This window comes from Prinia subflava, chromosome 2, assembly GCF_021018805.1.
Source record: "Prinia subflava isolate CZ2003 ecotype Zambia chromosome 2, Cam_Psub_1.2, whole genome shotgun sequence".
Lineage (NCBI taxonomy): Eukaryota > Metazoa > Chordata > Aves > Passeriformes > Cisticolidae > Prinia > Prinia subflava.
The window spans coordinates 97,725,366-97,739,313 of record NC_086248.1 but is presented as its reverse complement, the minus strand read 5'-3'; the positions used below and the strand labels follow the sequence as shown (position 1 = coordinate 97,739,313).

Sequence of the window (13,948 nt, the reverse complement as noted above, 5' to 3'; positions counted from 1 at the left end):
TTCTGGGGTTTTTAGGTGTCAAAACTACAGGTAGCTTGTGTCTTGACTCAGCTTATAAGATTGCTTTGATGCATAGAAGACAGGTTTTTGGACAAGGATGTGCTGTAGTGCCTTGAAGGGCTGCATGATTAATATTGAATTTCTAAATTGAATTATAGGGTTTTAGCAAGGATTATTTCATAACATTAGAAAGAGAAAATACTGAATTCTAGGAGAACCCAAATTTGGTTTCTTACATGTGTCTAGGTTTATTTAACTTGATTCTTGCTTAGGGTCATTTGCTTTCAGAGCTTTTGAAAATAGTTCCCCATTTCTGTTTAGAAATGTTATTCTGAACAAATTGTTCTGCAGTACAATGCCTGTTACAAGTCTTCCCTGCAAATAAAGCTGCACTGATTCCATCAGCCTCTGTAGAGAGAGAAATGGACATAGATGGGCCCCTGTACCCTGAAAGCATAAGCTAATAAGATTTTTATGGGCCTTGTAAAATGGCGAGTTTACAATGTACTTTTTTGGGTTTTTTGTGATTCAGGAATGTGATGGTCATTTGTCTTGCCTGTTACAAAAATACTGTCCACTTTTCATAGATGTGAAACTGGGTGAAGTATCTCAGGTTCCTTGTTTGGGATCATTGAGCTAGACTGCCTTTGAGCCAGAAATTGAATTCATGTTTCTGAGACCCGTCTCAGTCCTGATTATACAACCTTCTTGTATGAACCATATTTACTGAAGTGTCTGTTTTAGTAATAGGATTCCATTTGTGTAAAGTCTTGAAAGTGCCTTTAAAACAACAATTTTATAAAGAACACATTTTCCTACTAAATTACTTCAAGTTTGAATTTTTTTCTTTTTTTTACCAAGGGTTGTACCATGTATATGTTGATGTAGCAATACCAGTAACTTAGATGTTTTGCATGCATGCAGAGAGCACATATTAATGAACCAGGACTGGTTAATTATAGTGCTAAATGGGGCTGAAAGAGAGGAATAGTGCTCCTGAGACTGTTTTACTGCAAACAGTGCTGGGGTGCTACCTGGCTGGAACACAATACATTATTTTGCTTACTGCTTCCAAATATATTAAAAAAGAGGGGGGAAAGAACAGGGAAATGAAGCTTAACTTGAAAATACATTCAGTTTTTTCACTGAATATGTTAATAATAACTTGAGTACAACTGTTCTTCCTTCCAAAAGCCAAGTGTTGACTATGTTGAAGAAGTAGTTTTCAAAAACATTGCATAATACATTGTATAGGCCAATATTGACCTTCCACTTAACATTCACCACCATTTTAATTTTTGATTGAATATAGGATTGTTTAGGTGATTGGCAAATAAATTAACATTGTCCAAAGTGAACTCATTATATTATACATTGCTTTTGCAACCAGAGTTGTATAGCACAGGTGCAGTGGATGTCTGTGAATTCAAAAGTCTGTGGAAAAATACAGTCAGCTTGACTCCATTTGTTTTTTATGAAAAGAAGGCAAAAGCAAGCTTACTTCATAAAGCTTTTTCTCACAGCAGTTTTGACTTATTTCTTACTTCATTATTTCTAGCTTTAAATTTCATTATATTCCTTTAGGATATACAGGTATATAAGGCAAGTGATCCCTTGTTTTTAGGCTCTGCATCTCTTTTGTGTTACTGTTACTTTGTTTTTTGATTTTTGCATGGGTTGTTTTTTTGGGTTTTTAATTATTCTTTTTTTTCCCTTTGTTTCAGCCAAACCTTTTACATCTAAAGTGAAACAGATGCGACTACATAAAGAAGATTTTGAGATTCTGAAGGTGATTGGTCGAGGAGCCTTTGGGGAGGTATGTGTGAGAAGGAGGTGGAAGGGTTTGGATAATTCTCTTGCAAACCTGCAGCACTGAGCAGAGACAGTTAATAACAGTACACTGATACACAGGTTTCTGCATTATTTAGCCATAATGGATATTACAATCCTACCTAATGTTTGAGGCAAGTACATCTTGTTTTATACATTCTTTGACAGCTCTTTTTAAGTCTTGTGAATTTTGAGAGCAGGCAGGCTCACATGGGTTAAGAGACCATGTTTCAACTGTCTGAGGATAAATCATTTGCTTGACTAATTCCTTCCAGTCAGGAGGTGGAGGCCAGTGTGTAACTAATGGTATAGAGATCTAAGAGTGGCTAATTTTCCTAATATCTATATAGTCTGAAAGTAGTTTTTAGTAGCTTAAATAGCCAAATATTGACACTTACATTCCAACAACACAGAGAAATCTCTCTTTTCCTGTCATTTAGTTTCCTATTTTAATGAATGTTTGAATATTTTTCCTGTATTTCTTTTATGGACTTCAGCAGATGTTATTTTCTTTTTCAATCGTCACCTACTGCTGTCAAACCATACAATTTTTTTGCTGCTTCTGATTCAGCTGTCTCTCATTTGAAGTTGCCAGACAAGTCACTAGGACCTAGTGATTTAAGGTGTTAGCTTTCTGCCCCATTTTTCTTAATTCCTTTGGGTGCATGAGCTTTGTTTTACATGCAGTACACTGTAGAAAGAGCAATCTAATGTACAAGAGTGCCTTGAGTTTTTCATAGCCAAGTATACTGCAGATGTGGGTAGTGTGTAAAGCTTCTGCAGGAGGTACTCCATACTGCCTGAAAAGACACATGAGCTTAAACCAAAAGAATAAGATTTTCTGATCAAAGTCTTCATTGCCTTTGGAAATGGAAGTTCTCTTTGATAGGAGAGGATTTCTGGCATGTGACAGAGAGGAGCTGTTCTCAGGTTCATTTACATGTTTGCATCTTGAGTGAAAATCAGTCTTTGCCAGTCTGTGATTATGGAAGAGCAGACTCCTGTAGGTAGTTTGTAAGGAAGAGGAATTTTCACTGCAGTGTGTGCCACTACATACTCTGATCCCTATGTGCAAATATAATCATTGGGCAGCTGTAAAAATAACAGAAAAAGTACTATTTATTTAGCTGCTTTATCACTCTTGGTTTTGCTCCATCGGAAGTAAAGCTTCTTTATAAAGGAGACTGATGGCTGAAGTTACTCATGGATAATTTATCTTTAGACTAAACCTCTGCCACAGAGAATGTTGCAATCTCCATTTTGATGTAAACACTTCTGCTTAAAAGATTAGCCTTGGTCAGTGCTACCATAGGAGTTACAGCTGAGTTCGTGTACAGATTGTGTTAAACATAAGAAAAATCGCTGATGTTGGTGCCTTCTTGTCAGAAGAATCATACTTGAAAAGTGCCTTATATTGTGTTTTTAGGAGAAGTCATTTCTGTCTGCTAAATCAGCATCAAACTCCTCAGCAGCTAAACCGCAAAGAAACCGTGGTTCTTTCTCAGGAAGTTCTTTGTGGTGAATCATCCCACAAACAGTGAGAATGTAACTTTCCCTGTCCTCTTCTGGGGACAGTCTGTGTAATTGGTTAGTTCTTCTCTCCTAGGAACAGTGTTTCTTTCTAATTCCTTATCTGAAGAAGATAGCATGACTCTATTAATTGTCAAAATCTTCAACAAAGGGAAAACTGAATTCTTTCAGTGAAGATGTTAGGGGTTTTATGTTCTTAAAGTAGGACTTAATAAATATTTGGAAGGATATATGTCTTGCTAGGTTAGCAAAGGCAAGTTCTACACAGACTTTTGTCTAAGAAAATAAGTTCTATATGAAATTGCTAATATTCCTGTAAAATAACCAGTAAATATCTGACCAAGGTGGAAAAAAGGACGACCAAACTTTACTGCTACTTAAACCACAAAAAAACTATACTAATATTAAATTGCACAATACTTGTATTTACCGAGACAGATTAAGAAATCTGAAAGAATGTATTTTCTTTCCAGCAAACTATAAATGAGACCAAGGTTGCTCTAGGTTACTGGGAGGGGTAATTTTTGTCTCCTGAATCAACACAATTCTGAAGTTCTGTAGACTACAAAGTTAGTGCAAGTTTTCTTTGGCACAGTCTCAGACTTGTTCCTATTTTCATTTTATGCTATTCAATTTCTTCAATTTGCATAGTCAAGAAATATTTCCCTTTTTGTTTTCACAAGTTTAATGCAGACAAAAATGTAGTTTAAACTAGTTACTGCTTATAACTATAAGAGTTCATTGTTCCTAGTTTTGTTTTTCCCCCTAACCTTTTTTCTGCCTTCTGAGAAAGCTTCCTTTTGTCATATTGTTCACATGCCCCTGCCTTCTGCATGCATACATTTACTTGTTTACAATTATATGTAAAAGTGGTGCCTTTAGAAAACACAGATGTTTTGCTTGGGGGAGGTGCAGGATTATCGTGGTAAAATTAATAATGTGGGCTTCAAATGTTTCATTGTGCTGGCTTTGAGCAGCAGGGTTTGAAAAACCTAACTTGAAACAAAAAATTTTAAACTTGGGAGCTGAAAAATGCTGCAAGGAAAGGTGAAGCAACCAGGCAACAGCTCTTAGTGGTGTCCCTCAGCAGTATAAAAGTGCAGCTTAGTAAAAGATATACCTAATACAGAATTTTCAGTTGATTCTGTTATAGCTTTGAAAAAAAAAATCAGTGCATGCTTATGCTAGCAAATATTAGGTTGTTATGTTGTTGATATTTTGAAGATGATGAATTTTGCAGCTTCAGAATGACCTAGTAACTCCTAATTTTTGTCATACAGTTATGAACAGTCACATTCTTTCTTCTCTGCTTGTTCTTGCTGGACAAGAAAATCAATGCTGAATCTTCTTTTCTACTTGTATTGTTCTTATTTTTCTTTATTTTAGTTCAATTTTAATAGCTTCTATTCTGTAATTCTTCTGTTGTAATATTCTGTTCTTCTGTTCTACTCTAGTTTTTTCTGTATAAGGCTATTGCTTTTTAAGCAAAGGGAATGTGCAGGCGAATGTCATCGAGATAAATAGCCAAGCTTGGGGCAGAAGGTGTCTGATAGCATGCCAAATTAGACTGCTGTTTGGGGCAATATGGAAAATGGTTGGAACACTGGGAAAAAAACTTTCTATCTGACTAAAGCCAAGATGTTTACATCAGCACATACCACTGGTTTTTTTTGGGGGGGGGGGGGGATGCTGCTCACAGGAAAACAAAATTTAAAAAATCCCCAACCTTTAAAAAGTCTAATTTTTAGAAGTTCCAGTAGCAAGACACTTCAGTATCACTAGGACAGGAATGATCACTTTTTCTTCAGTCTTGACAGCTTCACTGGGGAAGGGAAAAGATCAAAACAAAACTCTGTGTGTATTTGTGCCTTTGTGTAGGTAGTAAATACTCTGTGTATATGTAAACACTGCCTGGGTTTGTAATCATGAATCAGATTTTTTTTTTTTTGTTACAATTAGAAACTACATCAGTCTACTCATTGCTGAAGTGTCAGGTTTTACTTTCACAGTCTTGCAATGCGCATTTTGAAATTTACTTTCATAAAGCACTGAGACACCCCAAAAACGTGCTGTGATTGCAGAAAGATGATGATGATGTCTGTGATCTTTTGTGTGTGGTGGTTATTGATATGAAATAACATTAATGGCTTTCACGGACTAAAAGCTTCTGACTGACTGTAAACACAGCTGGTGAACATGAGTGTATTTGTGCTCTTTAGTCACTCTTCAATGCTGTTACACATTTGCAGAAGGTACCAAGCCTTTGTTCATGCAACAGAGGGCCTGTGTTCCAGATCTTCACCAAAGGCAGTGCTGTAGCTCCTGCACTTGTGTCCAAGTGAATGCTGAATAGGAGACTTAGGAAATTTAGGCAGCTATGCAGTCTTACTGTGTGTCTTCCAATAACCAAGTCCTTTGCAGAATAACACAGCCTTGCACTGGGCATGCTACAGGCAAGAAATGAAATCCTGAAATTGGCCTTGAAATACTTGTATTGTCTTATGCCTCTGGCTTCCTCTACTCCAGTGGTTAATGGGGGGGAAAAACTTACTTTCCATGCTGGGCAGCAGAAGCTACTCAGCTTTAGGAGCAGCAGCCTTTTAATCTTTGCCTGCAAGAGTCCCAAAACCCTTAAAGATCTACAACTGCGTTGTAGCTTCACGCCACAGGCTGCATCAGCAGGGATGTCCCTGTTGTTCAAGTTAGGTTGGATGCAGTTTGAATATAGACTAGGTGCAGTGTTAAGACTTTCTCCTCCTGCCATTTCTCATTAGAAATTGATACAGATAATGGCTTACCAGAGCTTCTTGCTAAGATTTAGCTAGTAAAGCAAAAACATACTCATAACTGGGCTATGTATCACTGCAGAGGATTCATCTTTCCCTCAAAAAAAATCTGTGATTCTCAGTCTTGCATTACCATGCAGAGCAAACATTCTTTATGAATTACAATTACTATATTTTAAGCTTAAGTAATAATCCATTTTTGTCTTTCAAATCTGAAAGTTCCTTAATGGATACTAAATCTGAACTTGAGCCTCGTGTGAGGTAAATTTTAAAAATTTCAGCCCATAAACTAGTTTAAACAAATAAATGTACCCAGACCTTTCTGTCTTATCTCCTCTTTTTATCTCCCTGCCACTCCCTCCCCCTGCAACCCCCAGAAGGCAGCAGTGTCAAGAGCAGGGCCAGTAATGTACATATGGGAAGTGACAGTGCTTGGTCTGTGAATCTATAGCTAGGCAAGAGCCACACTGTGAGATACACGTTGGTTTAGACATCAGAGTATTGCAAGCCTTCAACCTGTGCTTTTGCCTCGTTTGTGAAGCTGTTGCAGCTGATGACACATTTGAAGATGGTGGAAAGAGGTTTGCACGACACGTTCTTCAAACTGTCTGATCCTGTATTTTCTTTTCTGTTATCACTGTCTTCACACATTGCTGGTTTACTGATTATGAAAGAGGTGAAAGGAATGTAGGATTCAACCTTCGTATTTTTTTGTCACTGGCCTGCAGGATGAAGATGATGATAATCTGTGTGACAGCATGTTGGTTTGTAACCAGATGCACACAGAAATAAACTTTTATCTGCTTTAGTTTTAAGAGTCCTTTAAAAGGGAAGAGGCAGAACAGGATAGTTGGAGAATGATTGTTAAAATGTAGTGATTGTTGAACTTTTCTAGAATTGGGTCTAGTTCTGATCAGCAGCTTTGAGTTTGTGGCACTTTCATACCCATTTTGGTTGAGACACTGAGCTTTCCATACCCAGGGAAGCCTGAACTGTGAAAACAAGTTTGTGTAAACTTCTTCCTTCCCTCTTTCCTAAAAATATTCTATGTTAGCTTATATTATAGCTAAATGAAACTAATATTCTCAGAAAAGAATGGTGTCAGTGAACTTAGTTAATTTATTATTATAGAGGCCTATGGCATCTAATGTTTCAGAAGCTATGAGAGGAGTAGGGACAGCTGGGCAGGCTTGTTTTGTTAAGTTTTACTTCTCTAGAAGTTGTGTATTTCACTGTTTCCCTGCTGTTTACAAGAGACCTGATAAAGAGCTCGATGAACTTCAGGTGGAAAAATGTGAAGTCCAATCTGAAGAAAATCTAGTGCATTATTTGAAATAAGAGTGGAAGTTGTTTTATGGCAAACCTACAATTTTATTGTGTCTAAAACTAGAACCACATTGTTTATCTTGATTTAGAATCTGCTACACTGTTACCTTTTCTTGAGGGTTCTGAGATTAAATTAGTGTGTAGCACTGAAGTCCAGGAATATAAAACAGAGCAGAGAGAGCTTCAGGACACTGTGATGGAGCAAGAAGTGTGATGGTCAGAAATGCCAGTTCTTCATTGATGGTCACTTAGAAAAAATTATACATAGGGAAAGTATCATACATAAGGAAAGTTTACAATAAATCTGGAATTTTCCTATACTATTGAGGTGTTTCTGTCTTGATCGTGAGGTATTGTGTGCATAGTAAAAATATGTCCAGAACACTCAGGAAAAGACCTCCAAAACTGCAAGGTTACATAAAAATGAGAACAATATGCATTCTCTTGTTGTAACTTATCTTTCATTTGTCTTTTCCAGGTTGCAGTAGTAAAACTGAAAAATGCAGATAAAGTTTTTGCAATGAAGATACTTAATAAGTGGGAGATGCTGAAGAGAGCTGAAGTAAGATTACAATAATGTTCTCCATGATTGTGTCCTGCTGAATTGACATTTCTCTGTCCACAAGTCTCCATGTTTATTAGAGGGGCGGAGGAAGTGCTTCACTATTTATTGACAGTATAAAGATTAATATTAAATAAGCTTAAAACAATTCATCACAAGGGTTAAAATGGCCTGGAATCGTGACTTCTGGCTTCTAATGTTTTTGACATTAGGTCTTTTCTGTAATTGCCCAAGAATTACCAACTACACAAGTGGTTTTTTAATGCATTTGTTCCAGTTGGAAATGTAGTCTTTAGCAAACATTTTCCATGGTGGAAGGTAGTTACTGAGTTGTAAGAAGGTAATTGCTGAGCTGAAGCTCATCAAGACTATTAGTTTATCAGTAGTTAGAACTTAGTAAAGGCCCAATGAGTAGACTGAAAAATCAGAAAGATAGAAGTTGAAAATTAATTAGAGTGCATGTTTCCTAAAAATGTTAATCTGCAGAAATACGTGCTAAGAAGTTCCTCATTATAGCTGGAGTCCATTTTGTGTCTGAAAAAGCTGGAACAGCTCTTTTACCAGCTTGCTTTTGCCTCAGCTGCTTACTTTCATTACACAACTCTTCTCTTCATAAAGTCCTTAATATATTTCCCCTGGATTCCTTTGAAAGGAAGCTTATAAAATGCATCCTGCACCTGAATACTTGTGTATTAATTTTAGATGGAACATGTATCTAACTCTCTAATTTGTTTTGAAATTCTTCATCTATGTGGACTAAAAATACTCTCATAAATATATAGTTTTTATTTGAGACCTCAACTTTGCTGCTCTCAGGCTGCCTTGCTGTTCAACTGCTTCCAAGTTTATTCTGATTTCCACATTTATGTTTTAATTACATCTTGGTAGGAAGTGAGATCAATGGGAAACCATCACACTTTAAAAAAAATGTATTCAGACAAATTAAAGCAAATTTCTGATGTGTGCACATCCTGTCTCTTTCAGTGAAAATGTTATCACATTAAGAAGTATAAATGGCTTGCAGATTGTGGTTAGATGTGCACAGTGTGTTTCCTTTTTATCCAGAAATTATTAAGATACTGAGCAATCTGGCAGTAGTCTTGATACAAAGAGGTATTTCTCTCCAAGACAAATGTCATTACTGTAAGTTTTATTATTTCAGTGAGAAAGAAAAGACCAGGAATAAAGCTCCACTCTATTTTTAAATGTACCCTTTTAAAGTGAGTTTGAAAACTGTTTCTTTTCATTAACATACAGTTATAAATAGGTTTCAAAAATTTTTCTCTATTCAAGGTATTAAAAATACTCTTCCCATGGGTCCGGCTGAATTTCTGAAAGTCTGAACCGTTAGCCTAAAAAGAATTACAGCTATGTTTTTCCATGTATTTGTAACCCATGGGTATATAGTGGAAAGAGAACCATCTGGAGTGAAAATGCATTATAAAGAATGACCTTTAGTAACTGTAACCTGTCATTTTTAAATGTTCATGAATGCACTTCTTACTGCTAGTGGGGAAAATGACCGATTTTGGCTCTGATAGCAGTATGCTGCACTAACACTGAGATACACTGAGGAAAATAGTGCAGTCCAAAAACACAAGCATATAGATAGATCTATATGTTCATATACCTCTGTATCAACAGTGTGGAGTCATTTGTAAAAGCAAAAAGGGAGTACAGACTCAAAAAAGGCTTGAGAATGCCACATTAAGGTAGAGGACTTCAAGCTCTGAGTGCAAAAACTTCATTATGATAAAATTATACAGGTTGCAAAGTCAGTGTTCTTTTTTGTATAATACAGAGCATAAATTTTCCAAATACTAGCCACTGTTGAGATGGGATGTAGAACTGGGAACGTTACTGATAGAAGGAGTACCTGGAAGTGTGTGACATCTTGCTGTTACACTCCCAGACCTGTTACCCTGAGCGTTGACAGTCACTTAGAGTTACAAGTGTGCCACGCTGGTGCCAGATGAGGCTCAGGGGAGACCAGCACAAATATTAGGCAGCATGGAAGCAGTCAGCACCCCCAGCAGATGCTGACTCTGAGCTGTGAGAACATGAGCACCAAAAAGCAGAGCAAGTCAAATTCTTTGCTGCTTGAAGGCCATGATAACAGGAGAGATACGACCACAGCACTGAGTTGGTGTCATGGAGAGTTGGACCAGATGACCTCTGGAGGTCCCTGCCCAAGGGTTCAAGGAGACTGCTTAGGGAAGATGAAATGTAATGCTGGAATAATGGAAGGCACAAAAAAAGGCTTCATGTTTAAAAAGCCTGATTGAGCCATGTTACAGTAATTAAAAGAACCACTGCTACTGTCTCTTTTTGTTGTTGGATTTTTTTTTTTTTACTTCGACTCTGGCTGTTGCTGTCTCAGCTGTGATAGTAGCTGTTGCTTCAGCTCTAGGCATGCTGCCCAGAGGTGGGTGTCTGGAGTGCTCAAGGAATGCACAGTCTTTTGTCAAATCATGGCAAAAACAACTGGAATTATATAAACTCTCTAGTAACTGATCCTATGAATTGTGTCATAACAAGTAGAGAAACTACCTGTTATTCATGCTTGTGAAAACAAGAGTTCATAGTTATTTCTCTCTGAAATATGTCAAGAGTTTACAAACAAGGAAGGAAAAAAAATCAAGCTGAAGCATCAAACAGCTTTTCTTCCTTCTGAAGATGATCCATGCTCGTTCTCCTACCCCAAGTCTATTTTTCATTCAATATTTTTTGAAAGTATTTAACTACATCTTGCTGTTTTCTCAGATTTCACTGATTTGTCTCCTTAAAGGATTTCACCTTAATTTTTCCTGGTCTGCATAGTTCTTACTCACTGTATTCACCAAGAAAAGGACTTGTGATGGTTTATTTGCTTGGAGGAGGGAGTTACTTGCTGCTCTGTTTTTGCTGCATGTATTCTTGTTCATATCTCAATCTCAAATGATATTTCACTTTTCATTATTCACTTTCCAAATCTCACAGCCAGCAAAAGCCACAATACCATTCTGCTGTTTTCCTATTGGATTTGGAAATTAAAATGAAAAAAAAAAGGCAAAGGCTTGAATTTCCTTTAAAATTAGCTGGCTCAAAGATGGAAGAGACATGGCAGGGTTCAAAATGATGAAACATCTTTGTGAAGAGCAGAATGTGCTGGAATAAAATATGGTCCGTGTTTTTCTCAAACCTGCTATTCTAAATAGAGCCCGTACAATATTTTTCTTTCCTTGGCACTGTCTTTTAGATCTTTTTTTTTCTGAACAAAATTGAGTGTTTGGCTTTATTTGGTACATTTTGTTTTCTTGTGATACTCACTTCAGAACTCACTCCCTTAAAAATGTTTATGGGACTTCTTTGCTATAGTTTCTTTTTGGCTTTTCATCGTTTGGTCATTTTTGTCTGTCATTCTGCAAAGTTGTTTCTGCTGAGCTATTTTTTTCCCTACTCAGGGCAAGTTATGAGAATTTAATTGGATTAAATGCCTTGCTGCTTTGCACTTGGTTATTTTTTCACATTTTATCTTCTTTTGTTTTGTACAAACCTGTGTTCCACAATTAAAATATTTGTTGGCCGTTCTTGTTCCTCCTCTGTTCCACTTGATATGAAGGCACCTCCTGCCTCCTGTTTTTCTTTCCAGTGTATTGAGGGAAAACCTCTTGGGATGTCTGATCAACAGCTTATATCTGGCAAGAGCAATATTCACTTCTCCCTGCTTTTCCTGAGCAAGGGGTATGGAGAAAGTGGTTAATGATTATCAAGTGATGACTACATGGAGTTATTGGCAGCTACTCTCAAATAAAAGAACCTTACGTGAAAACTCAAGTGTAAAACTAGGCTAACAGCATGATGAGATAGAACAACATAAGACTCCAGATTCCAGCTCTCTGACTCCTAGTGCAGTTACAATATGTAATGCCATTATTGATTGTTTTTCTTAATCACATGTTGCTATTTTGTCATTATTGATACATCAAGATTTTGAAATTTTTAGACAATGGGAATCAGCAGCTTATTTATCCCTTTGCCTCACTTAACAGTACAGAGAAGTACAACTGCTTAAATTTGAAGAAGGTAGGCTCTTCTCATATCTATTTTTTTAGGTTTTGTCATATTTAGATAGTGTAATAAATGACTTCTTAAGTGAGAGGCAGTTTTGATTTTCTTCCCCCCAAATAAAATGTCAAAACACAGTCAACTTGCTAAATGTTTTTCTTTATATATTTTAGCTAATGCCTATAATTATTTTTCTCCCCTTCAGACAGCCTGTTTTCGAGAAGAGAGAGATGTGTTAGTGAATGGAGATAACCAGTGGATCACAACATTACATTATGCATTCCAGGATGAAAACTATTTAGTAAGTGCTGCTTTTATATATATGTGTGGGGGGGGTGGGGGGGGAAATGCAGAGTCTTGGTTGTGATTTGAGACAGAAAAGTAGTTTATTTGTTAATTTTGTGTTCTGGTCCATACAGACCATATGAGGATCTGTGATTTTTCCATAAAATCCTGAAGGGTGGAGACTGGTTAGAAAGTTTGCTATAAATGCCTCAGGAAGGCAGGTTTGTTTTCTAAACCACTTTGCCTTTGTTGATAAACCTTGGTCTATCTGCAGATTCTTTCTTACAATTTGTCATTCCAGTTTAATTGGATTCATAAAAGTGCACTTACTAACATAGATTTTCTATTTTACTTTAATTTTTTATGATTAACCACGCTGATTACTGTTTTACAGAGAGAAATTGGGAGTAGCCTTGTTTTGAAACAACTTACTATTTTGAGGACTTAAACTCAGTAAGCTGTCACAAACAATAAAATGTTATTGCAGCATGGAAGAATGCCACTAAATGCTCATAAATAAGAGTTGGAAGCTGTAGTTGTAGATTAAAATGTCTCTTTTATGTTATTTAATTTTTGAGTATTTTGAATGACTCACAAAAAGAACCAATATGAGGAGAAGTGGCCAATTTTCTGTAAAATCTTTCCCACTTAAAAAGTGTTTTGATTGTGATACAGTTTGGGTAATATTTATGCCTGAAAAAATCAACAGCTACGCATTGATGGCTTTTAATTATTTGGGTTTTATTGCCCCATGCTTTGGATTCTATATTGTTAGCAATTCTATTTTTTTTAAATCTACTGTACAGCCACAGTAATTTTTTCTTCCCAGTCTGTCCAGTACAAAAAGTGCTATACATGGAACTCTTGCAGACTTGCAGTGTTTTTTTCCATTATATTGCACTTTCTTCTGTCAGTTCAGATGCCCGGGGATCCGTGGATTTTCATAGATTTGTATAGAAATAGGGCTCTGCATTTGTAAGTCTAACTGTTGGCATAAATACCTCCCAGCCAGAGGTATTTAGCTTCCTGCTTTGTTAATGTGGACAGTAAAAATAATCTCGTGTATTGTGTAATCCTGATCTTATCATTAACAACACTTCAAGGAAAGTATTATATATTCCACAACAGCCTGATAGCATTTGTTTTATTCTTGCCAGTTTCCTTGTTTCCACTAAGCACAGAGCAGGTTCTGTTCTTCATCTTTGATAGTCTGCTGACAGAGGCTAGTTCTGCAGCCCGCTGGACAAAATATCAGGAATACTGGGATTTTGTATCATCTGGGAGTTTGTATCATCACTAGTTCTTTGTATGCTGTTGATTAAAATCATGTGTAACACAACGGCCTTTAAAAAAATCTGTGTAGATTGAGCAGTAGATGTGCTTGAGCAGTGACTTGCCTTGAGATGGACCTCAACCAGTGGAGAACTGGAGAGAGTGGAAATTCACGAAGCTCCACAAAGAGAAAGGCAGTGCCCTGCACCTGGGGTGGAATGAAAGAAACCCAGTACATGCTGGGGGCCAGGTGATTGCAAAGCAGCTTTACTTGAGGTCCTGGTGGATAACAAGCTTAACCATGAGCCAG

General features: G+C 36.9%; 1 protein-coding gene across 5 annotated transcripts in view; it reads left to right on the top strand.

Annotated features, from left to right (window-relative positions):
• CDC42BPA (CDC42 binding protein kinase alpha) overlaps positions 1 to 13,948 on the top strand; it is a 180,341-nt gene that overhangs the window by 56,764 nt on the left and 109,629 nt on the right. For all 5 annotated transcript variants that reach the window (XM_063391149.1, XM_063391146.1, XM_063391145.1 and 2 more), the window contains exons 3-5: positions 1,725 to 1,816; positions 7,951 to 8,034; positions 12,287 to 12,382. In XM_063391149.1, the coding sequence (XP_063247219.1) occupies positions 1,725 to 1,816; positions 7,951 to 8,034; positions 12,287 to 12,382 (272 nt within the window). The remainder of the gene's footprint in view (positions 1 to 1,724; positions 1,817 to 7,950; positions 8,035 to 12,286; positions 12,383 to 13,948) is intronic.